Genomic DNA, 25,407 nt, shown 5'->3' with positions numbered 1-25,407 from the left:
TGATAAATGATTTGAAGAAGCACCACAGAAGATATCAGCAGCCCCCAAAGTTAAGAAAAAAAAATCCCTCAGTCAGCTGGGTCTAATGTGCACAATACTTGATGGGTGCTTTATTGATCTGCCGCCAAGGATACACAGTCTCCCACAGGACGGTCAGCTAGCAGTGACTCAGCGGTCAATATGTGTCGACCTAGTGGTTGTCCTGCATCGACCTGCTCCATAGAGGACGTGCAGCTGCCAAAAGCAGCGGCCTTCTTCTTCTCTTCACCTACAAACTCATCCTCCGCTGTTTTTTAAAACTGTAATGTTGATCTGTTTGCAGGTCTCTCTTTAAAGCAGAAGTAAGCGATCCGGTGGTTTTGGCTAACTTCTTGTCAGCCGATGGAGTTAGCAGTCTCCGCCCTCGTCCCTTCGTCACCACATTCACGCGCATCCCTTGGCTGCACACACAGAGAGGACCGCCCCTTTATGCCGTTCTCTCTCCTCATTGGATAAAGGTTGTAGGATACAAGGAAAGTTTTCTCCTCGGCTTACAGCAGAGCAGAGTGACTGACAGACCCGTGTTTCAGACCAAACACTCTATATAAGTGATTGCCGTCGGAAGATATAACTATTAAAGACTTATATTAACACAAATATTCCGCTTACTTCTGCTTTAAATTCCCGTGTGAAAAAAGGGTTTAACTAACTTTCACCAACAAATATATTTTCATGCATTTTAAAGGATTTTTTTAACTTTTACTTTTATTTGGCATATTCAACCATATTAATTGCATTTTAAACTACACTAGCAAGTTGCACCCACTCAGCGCTGCACAGGGGGCCCACTCCTCCTCCTCCTCCCCCCTGATGGAACGCCCTGCAGGTGAGACAGCTCTCTTATCACCGTGGTTGCTTATGAGTGTCTGCTACACAAGCACATCTTTGTTTTCTTGTGACTACCATCCAAACACATCTGACAAACAGTATCAGCTGCTCAACAGTTCAGCCCAACTCCTGCCTCACTCAAGGCCAGGAGGAGACTGGAGGCTCAGCTCAGCCGGCTTCCACAAAGTTTTCCATCTCTAATCAGGCAGCCAGTCCCACTCGTGAAGGATGTTTAACCTTGTGAGGGATGTTCTCATCATGTGTACTATGTTGCCAACAGAAAATTCTGACCTATTGATCGCTTGAGTGATTTATCAACCAAAAGTTCTATGCTATATGCTATGGTTTTTTTTTTTTTTTTTTTTTTAAATTTCCTCACATTTGATTAATGAATATACTGTATCCAAACTATCCAGGCGTCATGGTGTAGGAAATATATGATGAGAATACAAATGAAATGCAAAAACTGAAAGACTTTATCCAACCTCAAGCCTCAGCTTAACTGGGCTGAGGGACTAAGAGTTGTTATTATGTGTAAACGTGTACATCGTGTGTATGTGTATGTGTATGCAATATATAAGGTGGGGGTGGAGAGGGGTGGCGTAGCAGCAGAGGGTTTGGGATTTGTTAATTACCCTGTGGCAGCGTGTGGTGTGAACAATGCCAGTGGGACAGTGGTCAAGAGAGGTTGTAATGGTGAAATGACATCAGTGGGAACTCTGGGAAATCTTGTTCAGCTCTGTAGCTTATGAAACACCTACATCTGACTAGAAAGCCTCATCTCGACGCATAAGCACAGCTACTTAAGTAATAAAAATAAACTGCACAAAAGAGTATAATTCAGGTATGTGAAAAAGCAAATTTTCAATATTACCAAACAGTGATTAGTGTGCAAATGTGGCAGCTTTTTCTGGAACCACAGGCTGTAACACAACATTTGGGAACACACACACACACACACAGACACTTGTGTATGTGTACAGAGAAACTGATTTATGTAATCCAATGTTGTCCATCACATGATAAGTGAGAACGGGACTGGCTGCAGGGACGGCTTCCAGGAAGCTGTGGTTATCTCAGTGACGATCACATGATGACAGGTCCTGCTGCTGCTGCACTCATAAAGAATATAATATCAATCCTATCCCTAAAAAAAAAAAAAAAGTTACAGGAAAAGGAAATACATCTTCCGAATAGACGACAGAAATGAATCTACAAGTCAAATACCAGCCATCATCCCATCACAGTGACCGTTCAGCCTGTGTGATGAACCAGAAATTAGACAGCCACTGAGAGTGAGACGCAGAGAGGCTTCAGAGTGGTGCCCAAGTGTCTGCTCACAGTGGTCCGACAGAGGAAGTGGACTCAGAGTGATACTACTGATGTGATATAGAGATCAACCCCGAGAGAGACACGAGGCATAATGGGGGAGCTGTCGGGCTGATTACTGATGTTTTCGCTCTGAGTCTGGTCGCCTCTCTCTCAGCTGAAGAGCCCAACTGCTCCGAGCAAGTGGCTGAATATTGTTCAGTACCTGCAATGTGTAAATGCATTCTTGCAACTTGGTAAACTCAGGAAGCCTGGCGTGAGTCTCCACTGGTCCAGACAAAACTGCATGGCGAAAATTTGGCAAGTGAATTTTTTCAAACTAATAACCATCCAGACCAAATCTTTCTGTCCTCAATCCATCACAGGACCAATCAAATTTTATTTATATAGCAACTACTCACAACAGATGTTATCTAAACTCACTATTCAAATAAATGTTTTGTTAATACTACTGTGTTATTTTCTGGGTAAATTCCTACATAACCATTTGGACCAAAAGACATTTTACCCCCCCTCAAAAAAGGATAAGCATTGCCGCTGATGAAGTAAAATATTGTTTCATTCCATGCATATACATCTTCCTGGTCTTTAAATTACCCACAATGCAACTTGACTACAGACAATTCTATTGAATCTTCAGGTATAAAATAATTTCTTCGGAAAATTAGGTGAAAACTAATGTATCATATTTTATGCTATAAACACTTCATACATATTTTTATTAAGTTAATGCTAAACAGAGCAGTAAAACAAACTGACGTAAGCTACATTGCAAAGATACACTCACTGTAACACTTCCAACCATGTGTAAAATCAAATAAAAGATGACGCTGTTGTTTAGCAACTAGGACGACAGACACAAACAAACAAACTAATCCAACAAAATTAAATTCCAAGAAATAGGAATAGCCCTTGGTGGTCCGCATGCCCCCCACCCCCATCATCTGTCCATCTGTGATTTAACTGATAGGAATTTTTGGAGGTAAAAGGTCTAGACACTCATGGCATGGCAGCGTACTGCATACCTACCTGCATCTGACCTACATTAATCAGCAAGTGCTGGTACTCAGGGAGAGCTGAAGGTATGCAGGTGGGCAAATGCTGAAAATTCCCAGCAAAGGAGCGGTCACAGTGTGATGTCGTCTTTATCACACCATGAAAAAAACTATTATCAATTATATTATCTACTGTAATAGTCAAAAAAACAACTGTGATTTGCTTCTTTATCAGTTCAGTAATTTTATATTTTTTAACACAAACTGTGCTGTATCGTTGCTCTGGCCCTCCTCTTTGCATCCTCACCTATAACAAACTGATGCGGGTTACCATTTCACCAGCAGCTTGACGCATAGTAGGGGATCAGTAATGTTGTTTGCATTACTGTTCACCACTGACGTCATTGCACTCTAGTTTTTTTCTCTCTCTCTCTGTCTTGCAGGCTGTCAGTGTTCAGCATGCTTCTCTGCACAACATGAGAATCGGCTGAGATCAGAAAACTTGCTCGAGACATGAAATCCATCATAATGAATGTCATGTCAAAGTGAGGTCACGCCTGTGTAGTAATGCAGCACAGACGTTTCAATGATAACTTTGTTCACTGATTGGCTGCATGACTCGAGACAGTTTCAGTTTTATGCGAGCTGATTTTCCAACCGCACTGAAATAACTAGTAGCTGAGATAAACACAGATTTTAAAACATGCTTTGAAAAATCTGTAGTAAACAAAGGGGTTCTTAAGGTTGTGGAGTTTCTGGAAAGGATGGGAACAACATGACCTTTGCACTGTGGGGAATTTGGTTTCATGACTCATATGATTACTGAAAACTGATCACAACGCATCAGCCTGAAAGTCTTTGTGCTCTCTGCTATTAAACTTTGTGAATCAACGTTCTCCTTTTGCTCAGGCTTCATCTGCTCTGACCTGAACTACATGGGTGAAATTAGTTATTCCCACTTGGCGCCGGCTAGAATCATTTTGGCCTCTATTTCTACCTGTTAGAGTCAACACACACACACACACACACACACACATGTACGCACTGCACTGTATACAGGAAACTGTTTTAAGTGCAGGATCAGACCTGAGAGACCAACGTCTCTGCATGGCAGCAATAAACACAACTGTCTGTAAACCACATGGAGAAAGCAGCAGCTCCCAAATGTGACAAATCCATCCTCCGCCAGCCCCAGCTCCCCCCCCCCCCGCCCCCCCCCTTCACTTCAACACACCCACACCCTGAGCCAGCACAACCCCTCACCACCACCACCCCCACCCCCACCATCCCCGCCCCTCCCCTGGGCCCCCTTCAGCCGGCTGCATGTCTCTGGAGGTCGCCTCTGACGTCAGCAGCTCGACTGGGCAGAGTGCCAGCTCTGTGGGCCCTTGATGGATGCGGTTGGTCTGAGAAACAGTCCGCTGTGTGTGGAGCGCACGGCACAGACTCAACTCGGCCCGCTCAAACACATCTAATGACCCGTAAACACCCGACAAGCCCGTTCCCTCTCCCTTTCGTCTGTCTATCACACACACACACACATATACACACACACGCACACACACACACAGGCGATTAAAGGAAACACGTGAAGATGAGTGATTTGTACTGCAAATGGCCAGGATAATAAATGGAGCCCACAGAGTTACACTCTGCCTCGGCTCCAGTTATCCTTTGGTCTTTAAGAGAAAAGGTTTTAGTTTTTCAGAGCAATAAAAGCTAAAAGACTGACGTGGCTGCAGATATTCATGGCAGCCTGTATTTGTGGTTGACTCCTCGGGAACTCGTATGGGATTATGTGAGCTAAAAAGTACAAACATTTAACCAAAGTAAAATATTACAGAAATTACAACTGTGCGTCAATACACTGAAATCCGCTGATCCAATCATTATGTCACAGTGATCCAGAGAGCTGCAGCATGTGTGTGTGTGTGTGTGTTTCTTTGTTTATCCCTGTATGTCTGTGTGCATGCATGTGCGTGTGTGTGTGTGTGAGTGTGTCGGAGTGGTATACCTGCAGGCCTGCTGCTGGTCTTCCTCTTCAGCCATCTGTCCAACGTCTCTGCACTCACACTCTCCAACACAAAGTCGTCCAGCATCTGCGGGTGCAGCGAGAGGTAGGCCTTCACTTTCTCATCTGTCAAGCCTGAAGTGCACAGAAACAAAAATGTCTTTTAGTTCATGCACAGCGCAACTTTATCCATGACTAAGCAGAGCATAAGAATAATAATAATAAAAAACAAAACAAAACATTAAAGTGGCGCAGGGAGATGTTGCACAAAATCATGGAAATAGCAGAAAAGTGTGGAGAAGAGAAACAGAAAGATATAAGAGGATGGAAATAACGTCTCAGTCTGGCCCACAGTGTTCCCGACAGCCACCCAAACAAATCCACAGGCTAGAGGCAGCAGAAGGTCATCTCTCTTTTCGTTGTACCGTGAGGTGAGTGCAGCAGCAGCAGCAGCAGCAGCGCCTAGTTTTCCGGCTAAGGCTCTCCGATAGCTGGGCTAGCTCACTTATGTTTACTGTAAAGCTGTGTCTCCAGGGATAGGAGCCCCCAACAGAGGCAGCAGGATAAAGGAGGACTCGATTGTGCTTAATAGGCAATTAGGTTCTTGAGAGCTCGCTAAGTGCTGCTGTTTACTGTCTTTGTTGTCAGGGAAAAAAGCCATTTGCCAGACCATCGTTGAGGGAAAGTTGTTTTTAATATACCCGCTGGCGTCTGAGAGGCCGTCATGATGCACTAGGAAACCATCATGTTTAGGTCACTCACGCAAGATGGAGTGTGTGTCTAAAACAAAGACTAAATCCAGTCGTGAGACGTCATCTCATCCTGGGACAGTGAACTCAACGCTCACAACCAAAAGGGATAATTCCTAAAAAAAAAAAAAAGAAAAACCCAAAACAAATCCTATGGCAGTGCTGAATTTATGACATGCTCCACAGGATTGATATCTGTTATCAGATAATAGCAGAAAAGAGAGGTGCTGTATTCACACAGCCCCGATCATTTCACTGCTTTCTCACGAAACGTCTGGTTATCAGCAGCATCTGTGTAGACTCCCTTCAACTATGAATCACAGGAGGACATGCAGCTGGAAGGCATGTGTTCTGCTGTCAGACACACACACACGGCATGAAAATATTACTAAGTGGGGCGTCTGTCTGAAATCCTTTATATCAGGTTAGAGAATGGCTACAGTTGCTTGTGGACAACAAAACAAGTACATGAGGGGTGGCACAGACTGCAGCTTTGTGCCAGATGACAAAATAAAACCAGCTGCAGGGGATACGACTATCCATTCCACTTAAAACTGCAGGTAACTTCATGTGCGTCAATAAAGAGCGTTTCAAACCTGCATCTCAGGAAAAACTTTAACTTATTCCAATTTAATTTGAGCATCAAAGTGCTCCTGACTCCGGTAAAAAAGTCAGCAGCTACCTACGACCTTTGATTTATTCCCCCAGAACAAATAATTTGATCTTCAGTTACGATGGATCATCTGCTCAGCGTGTGTGCCGCGTCTATGTGTGTGTGTGTGTGTGTGTGTGGAGGTCGAGGAGGCTTGTGGTGGTTGCAGGCAAATAAGGGAAACAGAGGTGGGGGTAAGTTTGGGGGGTGGAGGACGCTGCGGTCTGACGCTGTCCAGACACGAGACACAGCTCTTCAGGAGCGGAACGCCTCACGAGACTCCTGGCCAGCTCTGACGCACATCGGCAGAATACGGCTTAATAAATGAGAGAAAGTTAAGGGGGGTTGAAGGGAGCTGCAGGGGACAGAAAGACACACAGAGAGGAGTAAAATGGGAGCACTGCAAAAGACCCGTACGACTTTGTCCTATCTGACACACAAAGGAGGCACTGTGATTGGTGACACCACAAAAAAAGAAAACACAAGGAGGCTGTGTGAATTTATGAATACAAGTTTTGTGTCGATCGGCTCTGAAAATTATTTAGGAATCATATGTGTGCACATCAACAAAAATAGTCAAATGTCCTATTTCCATGGGGCAAAAAACAAACAGCACTGATAAGAATATTGCAGGGGGCATATAATGGTTCATAAAACAGTGTTGTGGGTACACCCTTGTGCTTAGAGTTGAGTCCACAGTAGCAAGAACTGTGGAAAGGGGGAGTTTAGGACCTCTTACTCAACAGTTAACTGTCTACAAGTACAACAAAATTTTCATTAAAGTAATATATGGCTCGTACATGTCAACTAATACCCCAGTAATTTCCTAAAAGAAAAGGCTACCCATACATTTTTGGTTTTGTCAACAGGACCAGTCTGTCTCTCAGTACTTTCCAACTTCCCCAACCTGTCTGTGTGTCAGCTCCAAGCTCATTTCTTCCTGCTCAAGACATAAATCGAAATAGTAGTTATGAATATATGCTTTTTATTAAAATCAGGAAAAATCATTTTCTAAAAGGGCAGAGTACCGCACGTTGTATATCAAACATTATTAAAACAGAAGTCAGAGTGCATTCGCTGGGGACTATTTTCAGCTGCGGATTGATACACTTTTGGAGCTCTGCTGATTATTTCAGTTGGCAAGACGGTGTTTCTGGGATTGATTCAAAATAAACTACAGTGCCCGACCGTGTTCATCAGAATGAAGGAGGATGTCAGCCAGTGCAGCTCTGTGATGTGTATTTATTAGTTTCTGGTCAACAATGGAGCTCTACTGCACAGAGCAACAACTGTATCAGGCTTCAGCTGAACACACACAGCACTTGTTACTGGGATTACTTCAATGTTTCTTTGGGTCTTTTCATGGTATGTGTGACTATCACCAGACTTATCCTCCAGAACTTACAGTATCTTGCTATCTTGATGCATTAATTGAGTTCTTGCAGGGCAGATGTATCACAATGTAATACAATAATGTGATGTATTACCGGAAGACAGTCCACATGACAGGAAAACCTTCAGGGGTCGACTTCCTCTAAATGTGAGAGCAAAGATGTTTGAAAATGTCAAATCAAAGTTACATAATTTTGACATTTTGTTGAAGTAATTTGAACATTTCTTTCAGTGAATGACTAATGAATCTGTTCCACAGTTAGTTCAGGTGATCCAGTGGGGGGCATCTTGACCTATTAAATGTATTTATCTGTATCAGTTTAGGAAAACAAAATGTAAATGTCGTCAATCTCTATTGAAGTGCCTTGGAAAAAAGAAACCAGAGGAATGACTGGTTTGATCTGACAGCCACTATATTATGGCACGATGGTGATTGATGGCACTTTTTTTTTTTCCTGTACATTCCTGCTACTTTTCTGCCGACCTTACAGGCTTTCCCTCTGATTTCCTCTGAAGTCTTTAGAGCCGCAGCTCACCCTAATGTGACCGCAGTGACACTCAGAGCTGTGGGATATGCGTCAGTGTCCCGAGCCTGCGACTACGGCGGCTAATCAAAGGTGCAGCCAGATCTGTCCCACATGCTGTGGTCCAGAATGGTTAACCCCATTGGGAACCACATGTGCTCACTCAATCAGGAGAGAGAGCGAGCGAGAGAGAGCGAGCCGTGGTATGAACAACAGCTTGGTTGCTGGTTTGACCAAAGCGTTTTGCTTTTATTTTGTAAAGCCACAGTGATATTTTCCTTCCCACTGGGGCCGACGCTGCTGAAGACAATGGCGTCATCAAGATAAGATAAAATATTTTTCATTTGTTTCTAACAGATATCGTGATAAGGAAACATGTTTGACATGTCTAGCCCGAACTGATTTCAAACAGCTTCATTTTTGAAGATTCGTTATATTAAAAAATATAAATCTTAATCCAGTCCATGATTTTTATTCGTGAGCAGATACAACATTAAACTGTGTGTACTTTGTTGGCAGTGCAAAGCCTGTGGCAGGAGATGACTGCCATTTACTTCACATGTTCATTATCACACTTAAAAGGCCAGTCAAGTAAAGTAGTTTTGCGCTCAAATCCTATTGAAGTTAAATATCTACTTCAAGTATCAAAAATAAAAGTTCCAGTGATGCAGAAAAAACATCCTGTGACTGATATCTTATTATATATGACTCTGTTTAGACTGTGAGCACCGATGCATCCATGCATGAGTCGAATTTTACTGTTGTTGGTGGAGATAGAGCTGGTTTAGTAAAGTGGTTCCCAACCTCAGGGTCAGGCCATCTTCATAGGGTCGCATGATAAATGTTGGGGGTTGAGAGAGGATTAATGGGGCAGCAATTAAGAAAAAAAAAATCTAATCTTTGCTTTTTTATGAAATTTGTGCCTTTGAACTTTTTTTTTTTTTTTTTACATGGATCCATTTTAAAGGGGGGAAGCAGCTCCTTTGAACTGTGACTTCACACTACTTTAGTTGGAAATGGTTGGAAACTACTATTTCAGTCTTTAACAATGTTTTGCATTTTATGCATTCATCATGTTTCTATGTAAAATCTCGATTTACTATAGATGTGGAGGAGATAAAAACAGAACTATAGGAATATAGCATAAACAGAAACATTCATGTAAAGTACATGTTGAGATTGCACTTAAGAGCTTAGTTACTTCCCACATCTGTGTTTCAATGAAGTTGCTCCTTTTCGACAAACGTATAGGCGGGAAGTAGTTTGTTGTGCAGTATGTTTATGAGTGGCTGTAGCCCAGTTGGCAGAGATTTTGGTTCCTGACTCAGACTTGGGCTTCCTGTGTAAAAACTGAAGCCTGAGTTCATGCAGTGAGGTATTGTTGCATAACACTTATCTTGACTATAGCACACCACACCCTGGGACTGGGAAGGGAAGGCCAAACCAGTCTCAGTCCGTCTGGGTCTCTCAACATGAGCACGCTCCTGTTTGACTGGGAATGCGCTCACAGACAGCACCAGTTTGTGCTGCTAATATGGAAATTCAGGCATCAAAACATCCTGAAAAAGCATCAAAATAGTCAATTCTCCAGAGTAACAATTCCACTTTATGAGAATTTTTATTAAGGAAATCAATTAGGCATGCTCTGATTTTATATGGAAAAGTAAATGGCTTGTAGAGATGCTGTAAACTGTTAAGTAATTCACTCCATCGTATAATAAAATGTGCTTTGAATAAATATTTTTTATGCATTGTATTAGCACAACAACTTTAAAGTGTTGAAATCAGCATCGGATTTGAAACTTGACACTCAATCAGTTGTGGTGAGGTATCACACATCAGCATCAGGGACAATGCAGGTCAACGTTTATCAATGGTACACAAGAGGAAAACCCCAGTGTATTCTTCTGACTCCACATCTCTTTATGAAACAAAACCACCATGAAGTAAGCAAGGCCTCATTTCTCTGTGTCCACAAGACTGTTCTTATTTTCCCATTAACATTTTGTTTGATTTACGCTTGCACAACCTCCGTCCGTCACTGTAAGCAGCACAGAAACACCACGCTGCATGTCAACCCCTCAGTCTTCATCTGATAGCCCAGGCACAGTGACGGTGATTGCAGTAGACATCTCCAGCCACCGATCAGCTTCCTCTTTTACTTCTTTTCTTCAAAGGATTCTATTTTAAAATCTGAATTTCTCAACATGAACGTCAGTGATGAGAGTAACCTCACCCACATATCACAAGTTTCTTACCCAAAGCAGCGCAATCAGTGTCTCACTGTTATGTAGGGGAATTCATTTTTTTAAACTTTTTTTTTTCTTTGATTCACTGAATAATCCTTTTGTCTATAAGATGTCATAAAACTGCAAAGAAATGAATGTGATGTGGAGGTTTACCAGCACACAGTGACATCTTTGATATTATTATTATCATTACATATAATATTATATTATAATAAAAATATATACGTATTTGGTATGGTTTGCCCCGGTGGCTGAACCCAATAGTGTGTACCATGTAGGCTTGGTTCTAGTAGCAGCAGCCACGGGTTTGAATCCGTGTGTCAATCCTGTGTGTCAACCCCCCTCCCTCTCCACCTCACCGTCCTGTCAAATTTAAGGCAAAAAGTTCCCCAAAAAATAACAGAAAAAAAAAAAAAAAGTGAAGGTAGTTTATAAACTAGCTCCGAAGTTGAACATGCTTGGGACACTTTGTGCACTAAATCTTGCCTGTCAGGTTCATTCAGATAAACTCTTTGCCCAGACACTTCATTACTAGTGGGCTGGTGTGAGGTGTGGAGGAACACTTGGTGAAGTCTGACTTGGCAGTTGAAGCTTGTTTGGTGCAACAGACATTACACCACAGGTGTAGAGGCTGTTTAACAAGGCTGCTCAGCTGAGAGAACCCTGATGAGGCATTGACTCAGTTGGCAGGAAGGTGGTTACTGTAGCTAAGGGTGAAGTGTGAGTTCATTTCACTAGTGGTGTGCATTTTTGTTTTTTTCTTTCCTGAAATACTTTAGGAATTACACAAAGGTTGAAACAATATGAGGACTGGTTGAATTGTCTCATTCCTGCTTTGTAGGTTTGCACATTCCTGGAGGTACTGTAAAAGGAAAGTATTGCTTTATCTGAAACAATAAGCTCACGTGCGCAGATGAAGAGATGGAGAGCTGTTAAAGACAACAACCAGCTCCACCCATCTCCATCATGCATTTCTATTTCCCATGAAGCAGTTCGCTATCATGTGCGACTGACAGACAGACAGTGCCGTAACGGAGGCGAACGTGCGTCCCCGGCGCTCCTGTCCTGTTGAGCAGCACTGTCAACAGCAGCGCCGAGTGTTTAGCGAGCAAGATGTTCCTCCTCTGCAACACATAGATGAAAAATGCACATGAGAGAAAAAGGGAAAAGACCACTTCTCTAGAAGCGCACTCCTTCTGGCAGAGAGTCAAGGGCAAGCTGCCAAGGTACTACTTTTCACTCTCCTGACATGAGGCTGAGGCAGGAAAAGGGGGTGGGGTTGGGGGGTTGCTGCAGGGTGCGTGCGTCAGCAGGTCCGCCTGGGACTCCCTTGCCAGGAGGTGGGAAGAGCATGTGGTTCTTATCTTATCTATGGGAGGGCTGGAGCACAGCGTCCAAGACTGACATTCAGTTAGCGGCAAAGAGGGAAAAAAGAGCTAACGCTGAAGATGAAAACGCTTTGACTCCTCTCCCACTGCTCACCTCATTTATTCATTGAGCCTGTGCCCGTGAAAATGTGTGTGTGTGTGTGTGTGTACAGGTGAGCACTGCACATACATCTACGTACACACACACTCCCCACATTCCACAGGAGTGCCAAGGGTGAGGTGGCCGGTGTGGCTAAATCAATGCACCAGTCAGTGAAAAAGTGTCAAATTAGGAAAACGCTGTTTCGCCCTGGACTTAAGCTGCAGTCCCATCACTTCCACAGACACGCCTCCACATGGCAAAAACAAACACCACTGCACAAACATGCAAGCTCACACCTCTCTCTCTCTCACATACACACACACATAGTGCAAGAGAGAGAGAGATTTCCATGGAAATGTAATTTGCATTATTTCCACCTCCATGGTCCAGGTCATAGACGTAAAGGGTAAGGGCTATAAATGGCAAACTGAGATGTAGATAAGGCATGTCCCTTGATCCACAGCCGAATAGTGTGGTCACAGGCAGGCGGCAGCGCTCTAACTGCAGCTACAGACAGACACACTGCAGGTCGACCTTCAACTCCAAACTTTCTTGTGCTTTTCCCTCACTGAGAGGAAACTGAACGACAGCCAGAGGTGGGGAGATCACGCAGCACTGTAACGCTGCAAACAGTAAAGCTGGAGCTGCTGCTTCAGAGTCAGCATCTCGCTCGAACCGGTGATTTGATGTAGCGCTGCATCTGCACCCCCCACCCCCCACCTCCCCCTCTGCTTTCCTTCCCCAGAGCCACATCAGTTATCAGGGGTCATGTTCCCCGCTCCACATCTGGACTGATGCTGAACTCTGCAGCCGCTCTGCAGAGGGGCCAGTTGGGACCTGGTAATGAGAACCACAGATTCCTTGCGTCTTCTCCAGTGCAGTGTTCTTTTATGAGCCCTGACACGAGGACAAGTTGTAAAGAAATCTACATGCATGTGGCCTTTTCCCATCCCCTCAGATACCAACCCACGACAAGCTGACGAGGGGTCAACGGACGCCTTGAGGAGAATGTCATCTGTTTCCCCACTCTGATCGTGCACTGTGCCCTGGCGCTGATCCAGTCCTGCACAGATCTTCACATTAAAAAAAAAAAAAAGAAGGGTTGAAACCGCAAACAAGCTAATTTTCTTTGGCTTGAATTTTCTGAAAGTTTAAATAAACACAGAAGACAAATCACAAAGAGAAACTATTTGGCATGTGTTCAGCCCAGTCTGGAATTATTTAGCCATTCAAATTTCAATCAGGCTTTAATTTTCATAAGGCAGTCCTATCAGGTGCGTTATGTATTTACATATTCTGTGACAGTGCTGAGAGAAATCCTCGCTGCGAGAGAGAAGGCATGCGGTGGGACAGGAAATGTCCAGCGTGAGCACTTCCTGCCTGACAATGCAGCCTTCTTCACTGAGTTAAGCAATTCGTCGACAACCAATTGGGTTTGAAAATGCCTGGGAGATCACATTAAGGGTGACCCAGACTGACCTCTGATACTGACCAGAACTATCCACCAACAATGCACACAAACACGCGCATGCATAGCCTATTTATTTTCCCACAACGTGAGGCTACAAACAGCTATAATATCCCAGGACCAAGTCACTGCTGAGAATTATATGAGCAACCAGGGAGTGAAAGAGCCAACATGTTGTCTTTGACAAACTGGAGTCTGTCTCTCTAGGGAGCAACTGGACAGTCCAACAACCAGTCCAATTTCAGAAAGGACAAACAATGATAGGAGGATAAACATACCATCAGTGGCTGGAAAACAAAACCGCACTTTTTCACCACAATAAAAGCCCTCCTCTACCCTTTGTTGGATACATTTGAAGTCATCTATCATACATGGAATCTTTGTAGAAAGCACTCTCCATAAACAACAGCGTTGTAAAAACATACAGAGCCCATAACGAGTTGTATTCTAGTTGAGAAATGAATGTGTTCGGGTGTTTTTATCACTGTCACAAAGCCTTGGATGGAGCATAATCAAATTATTTCCTGATCCCACACGAATCAGAGGGAAACATGCAATGAGAAGGCAAACAGTGTGTCAAGTTAATCCTATATTTAACCCAGATTAATTGACAGCTGTACAGCATTTGAAAGAAAAGAAAAAAAGACTGAACAGCATAAATGTGAGTGACGATACTCAAACAAACACCAAACTATGACAGGAGTGGAAACAACAGTGGATGATATGTATTTTCTAAGGTCAACATATTTGTGAATGACATGTTTATGATGTCAAAAAAAGGATGAGTATTCAGCTCAGTGGATGTTACTTTAAGGCAGTCGACTTTTCACATCCACTGCTGTTTTGTAAATTCAAAACGTTTGAAGGCTTTGTGAAATCTGAAATTCTTGTCCTTTTTTGGTCAGTGTGAGGGCAGGATACCTACATACTGTACCTCAATAATACATTCCATGACTGCAGTTTACTGCTATGTGCGTACTTTGGCATCACTCAGTATCCCAGGCCCCAAACTTACTAACTTGTTATTACAGGGTTGCCACTAAAGGTCACTTGAGGTGCCACTGAAACAACTGGAACCACTGACGGAATAATTCATGTGGCATACAGACAGACAGACAGACAGACAAGACAGACAAGACAGACAGACAGACAAGACAGACAGACACCGGGAATTATGGAAAGACAGAAGTGATAAAGTTTGGAGTTCCCACAGCAACATTGCAAAGATACAACAGCAGATGAATGTCAAAATGTGGACTGGAAATCACCACTGAACTGCTCTGACATGCAAAGGAAAATTAAGTATTTTATAGAAGCATACAGGAGATATTTAATTTAGTGACAGATTTTTTTTCTGTATTTTTCATCATTTGTAACAATTTAATTAATTTGTAACAAATTATTTAATGAGAATAATATCAAATTGTTAGGATATCTGCTTCTAATGTGTATTAACAAAATCTACAATAAAGGAAAAAATAAATTATCATAAGAGCCAAACTGAATAGGATATTATTAGTGTAGGACACTATGGAATAAGAGCTAGTATTAGCCTACAGTGGCCTATATATATTATTAGTTATAGGAAATAATAATAACAACAATATGCTAATTCTGACAGTTATATTTAGGCCACCTAACCTTTTCTTCTGCAGTATTTTAGGATTTATTTCTATTGGGATAAGCAGCATTACACTTTCTCTCCTCACTCCGGCTCCTGCTGCTCAGACTTCGCTTCGCTCTCTGATGACATGTCTTGTTGCAGCACTGCTGACACACCGGACTCAGCTCAGATCCGAGACGGGATTCACGAATCTGATCTAAATTGTGATTAAAACCCTGAAAAGAAGAAGACTGAGGAGACGCACGCTACATTTGACGAATTGCAGTCCTGCCTGGTTCCCCACCAATGAAGTCCCCACCCATCTAAATCAGCTATCAATCGGTCATTCATAAAGTTGAGTAGACAAACGGGCAAATAACGTCCGCCTGCAGGACCAGCAGAAATAACGCATCCCAAATATACCAGTGTTTTTGTGATTTGCTCCCCTGTTACTGTTAATTCAACACGGTCTGTATTCTATGCGTAAATGTCTTGTCCATTCTGAATGTTAATAAAAAATAAAAAATAAAAAATACCTACTTGCACCCAAGAAACAGTCCGTTAACCTTCTGAAACAGCTTGTTGAAGACGGACCATCTTCCATGTCGGATTGTGAGCGCAAGAGGAGAGAGGAGCCACGGAGAAAAGTGCGCCTCTGCAGCTGCAACTTGGTGCGTCTGGGCAAAAAAAAAGCAAAACTATTCCAGGACGCGCTGAGGTGATGGTGTCCTCAGTGCTTGAGGCTGTGCACGGTTTTAGGAAGGGCAAGAAGAGCAGTGTGCTGCCCCCACCCCCCCACCACCAGCGCTATAACCCAGCACCGCTGGCCGAGGTGTAGCTACAGTCGGTCCGCCTCCTCGGCGTGGTGGCTCCGCTGTGGATGTGCAGCAGCAGACTGGAGGAGCAGGGACGACGACGCATAGACACAGAGAAATGGGAGTAAACACACACACACACACACACACACACACACACACACACACACACACACACACACACACACACACACACACACGGGGAGAGAGAGCGCGCCAATGTCAAGTGTACTGCAACGACAGAGCTCGACTTCCTCGGATTGGTTTCAAATTAAAAGCCCCCAAAATAGCGAGTGCCGTGTAAAATGCCTTCTAACACTATATATACTAAAATCACATTTTATCAAGACCATTAGTTGATTTCACAACCATTTCCAGGAGTTTTATTCAGTAAAAACATTCGTGCAGCCCTCGAGGTCTGTGGGTCTGCAACTTCGGCAGTGTGCGGATTTCTCATGAAAGCTGTTCACAAATGCACCCACAACCAGGAAAGGGCGCATAATGCATACATACATCATCTTTAACTGATACAAACAAATTGTCAGTAAAATGAAAATGATCAGGGTTTTTTTCTTCCACAAGCCAAGACATGCATTTTAATTTGAATGGGACATTGTCGTTGTTTCCGGTGTTTTAGCATATTGACGCGTCTGGGCAGCGCACTCTTGACGCTGCTGAGTGCTGTTCCTGTTCCTGAATTTGGCTGCGTAAAAGGGGCCGAGCCATATGCCCAGCGCTCAGCAGAGACACGCTGCTGTTTCCTGATCTACGACTCAGTGGTCAAGGAGGAGACGGCGACAACCTCCAAATTTACAGCATGGCAGGACAAAGCAATGAAGCGTCCGATGCTGCGTGAACTGACTGATAATGAACAGCACCGCGTGTAGAGAACAAGGCTTTAAGCGTCTTGCTCTTGTGCCCTTTAGCAAGGCACTGATTCCTCCCTGCCACGGAGGTCCCAGAGCTGCCACAGACCACCCTATGCACACTGACAGCTAGAACCAGGGATCAATATGTATCAGTATATTAAGTGTTAGGTTGGGCTCTACCAAACCACATTTTTATGAATGGCTTGAGCCCACCAGCACCTTCATTCAGATCTGCCTTCCATTAAAGCCTGGCACCCAGACAACAACTACCTGCGTCAAACACACAATCTCCTGGATGAAAATAAATACCAAACATTAAAAGACACACTTTCATCATGGTGCAGCATAGGGCAAGATTATTTAATTTAACAGAAACAATGTGAGAGCAAGCAAGGAGTTACAGTTTCAACACTCACCACACCAAGGTCTATCAGTTCCTTGTCTAGCTTGGGATTTTACGTAAGGTTCATTTGTCTGAGGTAAAATGAAAATTTGTCTTTATGCCACTTTCTCTGAATCACTGTTGATATTTCACCTCCTGATTTCAAAAATATGCAGAGACTTGCATTTACAAAAGGAATGTATTCAATTGATTTATTTCACCAGGCCAAACTCAGTCGTACATTTACATAAATTATAATTGTAAATATCGCCTTGAATGGGCATGATAAAATAAATCAATACAGTACATTCCTTCAGCAAACGCCTAACTCTGCAAATCACTGCAAAGACTGCACAGCTGCAGTGCAGCTGAAATATTTAGACTAAACTTGCTCACCAGAATCGTGGGGTTATAATCCTATAATGATAATAATGATAATAATAATATCGGGTCTCATAGAGATAATAATAAAAACAATCAAATTAACCTCAAATTCAGGTCAACCAGAAGCACATTTTGCATCCTGCACCGGCAATCTGGAGTGAAAACAATGGAAGCTGAACACACAGATGCACATTTCTAAGAGCGATGAACAATCATTTAGCTTCTACAGTGTTCAAAGTAGAAAATGGTACATTTAACGTTAGCGGCCACAGAATCATCCCAGTGTCAGATTAGATAGTTCAAGTGTTAAAATGTCAAAGGATTTCCTGTATCATTTTGAGTTCTCTCTGACGTCCTCGAGGCCACACTGCACAGTTTCTGCCTTAAAACCAGCCAAGGAATGCATCACCACTCATGTTTATATTTCCACTAAGAATATCCATGTAGAAAAGAGGCACATCACTCATTTACAGGACATTGGTAGAGCAAAACAATCCTGACATGGAACTCATTTCGAGCCATAAACCGACAAACTACACATAATATACAGCATACATAAAGATCTCAGTTCACTCTACATGTACAAAATGTCAACAATTATCAACATGCATGTGAACTGCCATGGTTTAAATAACAGATCGTTTTTTTTCTTTCTGTGTGAACAGTCTCAGTGAAGATCCCACATCAGGCCCCAAATGAAGTGAACTCCTGGGGTTCACAACCTCTGTCGATGTGCGCTGGTGTTATCAGTGCTCACAGAGCACCTGAACAGCTCTGAGTCAGCAACATGATACAGCACAAAGCGTGCCAGACTGGCCGCAGCATTACATACTGATCATATCGGGAGAGAGAGAGAGAGGAGAGAGGAGAGAGATGTGTGGGAGCTATGGTAGGTGACGTCAGCATTTGCGCTATCAATCAAAGGCATTCCTACACTCTCGAGCAGCTGGTCCATTCAGAGGTCACGTATAACATAATGGATTCTGTCTGACACACTCTGTCGTGTTTCCTCCCATTTTAGTCCCATGAGAGTAACCCCTCAATGTAGAGACTGCTTTCTTCTGAAGGTAACACATCAAACACCTAATTTCATATACACGATGTCTTTTGATTCTCCAAGTGTAAGAGTATTACCTGATTCTGTTCATTTGAAAGACCTTATAATATGCCCAGGATTTCTTTTATCTTTCTGAATGAGATATACTGTAGATAAATTCAGCCATTAAGATTTTCACCTGAAAAATATCTACATTAAATTTATTATGTGCATGCTTTTAATGCTCTGAATATTAATCAGATTTTATTCTGAATTAAGGCTCTAATGAGAATAAAGAAAAGAGGTTGTAAAAGCAATATAACCACAAATGAAATGATGAAAACAATCAAAGAGAGGGTTCTGGGTTGAAGTTCAGAGAGCTCTGTCAGCCGTTCACCTTCTGCACTTCCTCCCAGCACTTCAACTAACTTATACACAGAAATTCAGACTGACAAAAAAACGCTTGAAGACGTTTCCTGCGAAGTTCGTGACTAGAGGTTTATGAGCTTATGTGAGACGGTTATGGATGAAGAACATATAGAGAGATGCGGTAGATCACAAGGGATGCCACGACTCTGTCTGTGACCCACCAGTGAACCCTTCTGATCCACCACTCTCCAAAGTGGCAGAGAACTTGCAGAACTATTACATAACAGGAAGTAACTGACCAGCTTGACCTGTCAAATTAAACCGATGTCTGTTTAAAATTAGTCCACTTGGATCAGGACGAAGCTCAGCTCTAATATATTACTCCATCAGTGATACAAATGATTAGAAGAAATTAAAGACAAGCATGAATAGAACATGATGGTTGTTTTATCTGCACAGTGGTCTGTAATTATTTTCACCCTTGAGCACAATTCCAGAGTATGTGTATTATATTTTAATGTGTGTGTTTGTGTATATGCGGCACAGGAGTCATACTGTATATTGACGGTTGGAGAAAGACACAAGTGCAACACAAAGATACCAGCAAATCCTGAGCAGTCAGATGTTTCCTGTACTATTTTTAAGTGCACAAAGCGAGCAGCATTTTGTAAGGGACACATTGTTGGTTGGTGCCTGGCAGCAAGTACAAGAGTAGTTCATCAAACTGCTACTTTGACCCCCACATACAAAGATTGTGTGAGACATGTTTTTAATTTGAAACTGTGGAAAGAATATACAGCTGTATAGTTTTTCATCACGCTAAAGGTCTGACAAAGATCCAGTCCTGGGCAGAGGTGGAGGAATCATAGATTGTAAAAGTAAAATACAATACTGTAGAATTGTATTGTACATAAAGCATCACCGGTTTTATTTATGCATTAATGTGACATCTAACATCTGTATATTAGCCTACTTGTTTTCCTCAGCCAGGCCCCAGAATTATTTAGTATTAGACAAACAACAAAAGAAAAGCAGCATAATTTCCACATTTGAGGATCTGTAACGATTTCAGGTCTAATTTTTATTTGTTGGGTTAATTTATTTTATTTCCAAGAGTGCATCATATTTTATAAAATCATCATACATTTATATGCAAAACCTGTGAAATAGTTTAATGCACATATGCTGAGATGTAAAACCTATTTTTGTGCTGGGCAGAGAATCATGTAAAAATATACAATGATAGATCACAAGCAGACAGACGGGTCAACAGATGGATTTTGTGATTTTTCTGCGTCACAGTATCTTTCTATTTGTTTGGATACAGTTGGGATAAATGAACTAAGCACCACAAGACCCCCCTCCCATAAAAAAAACTCAAAATGTCCGCCAGGGCTCTCTATCTGGCTTGATCTGTATCAATTTGGACAGGCAGTGTGCACTCTTTTCTCTGTCAACATTATCCTGCCACCAAATCCCATATCCATCTGTGAATGGATCACATGTGTGTTACAGGGAAATTTATGGAAATCAAAAAAGTGATGATGAAAGACGCTGAAATCTCATCTGTCTTAATATGAGATGTGTGTGTGTGTGTGTCACATGCAGTTGGTTTCTATGGCTGTTGGTGAAAGAGTGGCTTGACTATTGTCCGCCGGGGGATCAACAGCTGACTGAAGAGTGAAGTGGTCGGCAGCCATGCTTAACTGTTCTCCCCTCTCGGCTGTTTTTAGCAAACATCCTCCTGATGACTACGGCCTCTGTCTCCCAACGTAAGAGCTGCACATCTTCAGACGTGTGTGCGCTTGTTCACACACAGCTTTACCCCCTACCCCCACATTACAGACCTCATCCACTTAAGCACATTTCTCATTCAAGGCACTGTACAAGCTTTTTGCACACGCCCCAGATGTAAGTGAAACATTTACAGATCACATGCAAGCACACGCAAACATGAACACACAGGAGCATACTTACATCTATGTAGGCACAAACACACACACACATCCACACACACACACACACACACACACACACACACACACACACACACACACTCTGTCTCTGTCTCTCTCTCTCTCTCACACACACACACACACTCACACACATCACATGCGGCAGACACACACCACAGAGACTTCCAGTCCCCTCCCCCCAACTGAATAGTCTGTTCTGACAATCCACAGGACAGCCGGAGCATTGACGTCAGAGGCAGGCCCATGAAAATACAGGGTCCCTGGGGGGCTGAGGGAGTTATGCACATCTTCACAGCTTGGCTTGCAACTAGTTCAACAACCAGTGAGCATATTACTGCCTCTGTTTACTCTTATTTGTCAGAAAATGCAACAATAAAAAAGAAAAAAAGAAAAAAAAAGGAGCTTCACATTTACACAAAGCCTGGCATGCACAAATTTGCATGCGACTGCAATGCGGATCATCTCAAACATGACGTCAATGGACGTCATTGCACTGTGATCCATTAGGACAAATGTGAGATAGGTGCATAATTTAGGTTAATGGAAACACAAATCACAGCACATCATTACCTGCCCTCCTGTCGTCTTAATAATTGCCATTTTGAATAACTGTTGTCAGATTGTAGTATATTAGACGTACCCAGAGGAAAGGTTTGTTGCTCGCTCAGACATCCTCACGCTCCCAGGAGAAAAGATGACATCTTTGTTTATCGCTCAATGTTCTGAACCTCTTTCTGTTTTTTTTCTTCTTCTTCTTCTTCTTCTAAGACATCATTAGGACATCAGAGCCATTAATCTCATTGCCCCCCCTCGCTCAGGCCCCGCACCTTTTCTGACATTGTCTATGGCAACTTATGTGACGTATTTTGTTACAGACAAACATACTGTTTGTCAAATATACTATTTGTCCATCTGTTCGCAAATAGACTGCCTGATGCTGAGGTCGTAATTATGGGCATATGTTGCGTTTTCCTGCCTGACATGTTAGTGATTAACAGAGAAAGTACGGCTCGAGTCGCACCTCACTCATTCACACTCATCAGATCTACATGCTCACTATTTTCACGCTGCCAGTGCTCTAAAGTATTTCCATCATTACATTAGCTTGTTGCTCGCTAGCTAAATCAATCATTTGTTTCTGTTCCCATGAAATGGTGACCACTACCACAAGGGACAATACAAGAAAGCCTGAGTAGAGAAGTGGGAAGGCTTTTCTTCTCAGCATTACACGCCTGCTGAGTTCATTCCTCTGTCTGTCTGTCTGGGCGCATACGAATTGTTGGGATGCTACAGTGCATCCAAGTTTTAGCTTGGCCCGGTCTTTATTGCATATTGCATGATGGTGCATCAGTCAGGTCACTTGGACAGCCACTGTCCAGGTTTGTGGATCTAGTCCAGGATATGTCTCTTAAAAAGTCAGAGGGATCTGATCTGGGTCCACTATAACTGTGATATCTAAGAGGTTTAGCATCTGTGATACTTCTGACTACAAGGACGCGAGGAAACTGAGAAGAGCAAGGAGAGGTTAGTCTCACTAGACCTAACCTCTTGATTGCCCAGTAGAAGCTTTGATGGTTTCTTCTTTGTTTCAGTAAAGTTGGAAGTAGAGCAGAACTCTCAAAAGTACACATTAATGGAAAATATAAGTGGGCATCCTACTCCTCAGTACTGCAGCCAAAATAATCCATTCTGTAGAAGCTGCTTTGGCCAGCTGCAGATATGCTGCCCTACGAGAACCACAAGGTTTAGCTGCATCTCCAAAGCGCCATCCCCTATAGGCAGGAGTCGATATGAACATCTTGTCCATGAAGTACTAAGCCCACAGTTAGATGCCACATGTAGTGACTCAGCTGTATTTTGGAGGATTTCCTTCCATGTGATAAACATTGTGACAGGAAATTAAGAGTCCCGTGCAGTGGAACCACTAAAAACAGGCTTTTTTTTTTTCTCAGCGTTGTTACATCAGATATAAGCATTGTCGCATCAGTGAAAGAACAGTGTAGATTACAAAGCAGGGATTAGGCCTACATGTTGCATCCCCAAGGGCAAGTGTCCACTAATAAAACTTGGCTCTTCAGCTGCCTACTGCAAGAGACGCAGCACTGGCTTGTCAACAGGAAGCAGGCTGAACTGGTGAAAGTTGCCTTTTATGGACTCACTGACAGTAACAGCATGCTCAAGTAACCTGAGGAGGATGAGGGCCCTAACTTTCATTTGGGGTGGAGCTGATTAAATGAAACACAGTCCAGTTCTTTCCATTATTGTGTATTATGTGATATAGGCTTGTGCTGGCTGATCTGCTTCCTCTGCAGTTCTCTCCGACACTATGAAGAAGTCCTCTGGAGACCCTGCATCTACAGTTTCTTGCCAAGAGCCGTGTTGCTCTAACAGCAAAGCATATCAGCAGCAAAAGTGTCAGGACCCCCAAAATGGTAGATCAGGATGCTCTCCGTTTCTACTACCCTCCATCTGTCAACGATGCTTTAAGAACTAGGAGTGGTGAAATTTCATTAATGGATATGTACGTGGCTTGATTAGTCTGACTACCTGGTTAATGCAACCTGTTTTAATGAAGGTAATGTATACTCAATACCAGAGTCTATTTCTGGGTACGAGTTCTTTCAATAGTCTCTCTTCAACAATATACTGTACACTTTTAGTGAGACATGTGAAATTGATCTTCCTGAAAAGCTATCACTCGAAAATGATGATGTGACTGTTTATAATGTAAACTCAATTGATCCTATGCAGAGCACACACTGCACACACCACAAACCAACAATGTTTCAATCAGTCAAGCCAGTGGAAAACAAAAAAAACCCACAACAACCACTTGCAAAAGTTGTAACTTGCAAAATTACAGTACACAGACACCAAATGTATTAATCTAGGAAGCAGATGCAGATGTGATGCCCACATAAACTAAACTCTGTTTCAAGGAACTTTGTGACTATCTTGACGCTTGTCAATACCTGTTGTAAATGAATCAGGTCAATCGTGACGAATAATTATAGACTATGGTTAGTCTTTGCAGGTTTAGTTATTGATTTTATTGATTAAGATATGAATGTAATCCCCAAATTCATGCTAACACTGCAGCACTGCTGTAGCAGAGTCTGACAGGGCAAGGACAAGGACAAGTGTTTACAGTATACCACAGGTTTTAGACAAACCAGGTTAAACTGAGAGCAAGTGGTGAATGTTTGTTCAATGGGACTTTTTTCCCACTGAACAAATATTAATTTAGGCAGGACAATATTATCATATCCAATGAATAAGAAAAAATATTTAAGCTTCACCAGTGAAGTAAAATAAGGCAATAGTTTAAAAAGAGGTGACAGTTTTACAGTGCTCCATTTCACGACCAGTCATTCAGGGTTAGGGTTAGGATTCATTCATGGATCATTCATGTATTTACTATGATGAGAATTCATCTAATTCAGAATATACTACCTGTCATAATATTGGTCTACTTTAGAAGCTTTCGTGCCATTATTCCTGCCATACAAAAAATAGGATAATGTACTTTTAGATGGTCTAATTGTGGTGTCAGTATATGTACATCTTATAAACATGCAAGTTTATCGAAAAGCAATTAAAAATTCCAAACCACAAAATCTATTCAGCAAGACAATGTTTCAATCCCAGTTGGAGCTTTGTCAGGTTAAAAATAAAATAATTTACAGTAAAATGAAATCCAAAAACCTGACCTGACAGCTTGGAGTCATTTTGCAGACCGTTATTTCTTTTCACTGATTGTGGTGTTAACAATATTTATTTGGCTTTTGAGAAGTAGTTGAGTTGAGTTGAGATTACTTTATTTATCCCATAGGGCAATTCAGTTTCTACAGCTGACCACCGCACCACAATCACATACACAAGCACAATTGAGGAGGAAAGTGCAAGGCAGTGCAAAATTGAGATCAGGTAAGATAAAAGTACAAAAATATAATAGTAGGGCAATATACATAAAAACACATTGTCAACAACAGTACTAAAAACTACAGCTTCAAGCCAGCTGAGAATTCAACAAAGTAATGGCAGAAGGCAGTAAACAAGTTGGAAAAGAAAAGTTAAATTTAGCAGACAACCAGAGACAAAAGTAAAACATGGGATGAGAAAATGCAACACATGACACATCGCTAGTGTAATTTCATGTTCTAAATGTACATAGTATGCTTCTGTACCATGTGGTTATGGTTATCTACTGTGAGGCACCAGAAGTATGACATCTCTGATACAGATGAATGTTTCATTTTATTAGCAG

The 25,407-nt window shown here is 42.3% G+C and overlaps 1 protein-coding gene across 6 annotated transcripts in view; it reads right to left on the bottom strand.

The window, feature by feature from the left end:
• pde10a (phosphodiesterase 10A) overlaps positions 1 to 25,407 on the bottom strand; it is a 57,083-nt gene that overhangs the window by 20,507 nt on the left and 11,169 nt on the right. For 4 of the 6 annotated variants that reach the window (XM_085800410.1, XM_085800412.1, XM_085800411.1 and 1 more), the window contains one exon: positions 5,206 to 5,337. In XM_085800410.1, the coding sequence (XP_085656536.1) occupies positions 5,206 to 5,337 (132 nt within the window). Of the gene's footprint in view, positions 1 to 5,205; positions 5,338 to 15,849; positions 16,237 to 25,407 lie in introns of those variants that run through there. The other 2 variants (XM_085800415.1, XM_085800416.1) reach the window with 2 other exon arrangements.

This window comes from Trachurus japonicus, chromosome 15 (genome assembly GCF_045865225.1).
Source record: "Trachurus japonicus isolate A0001 chromosome 15, Traja_1.0".
Taxonomy (NCBI): domain Eukaryota; kingdom Metazoa; phylum Chordata; class Actinopteri; order Carangiformes; family Carangidae; genus Trachurus; species Trachurus japonicus.
Note: the sequence above shows the minus strand (reverse complement) of the source record. Positions and strands in the feature narration are given on the sequence as shown.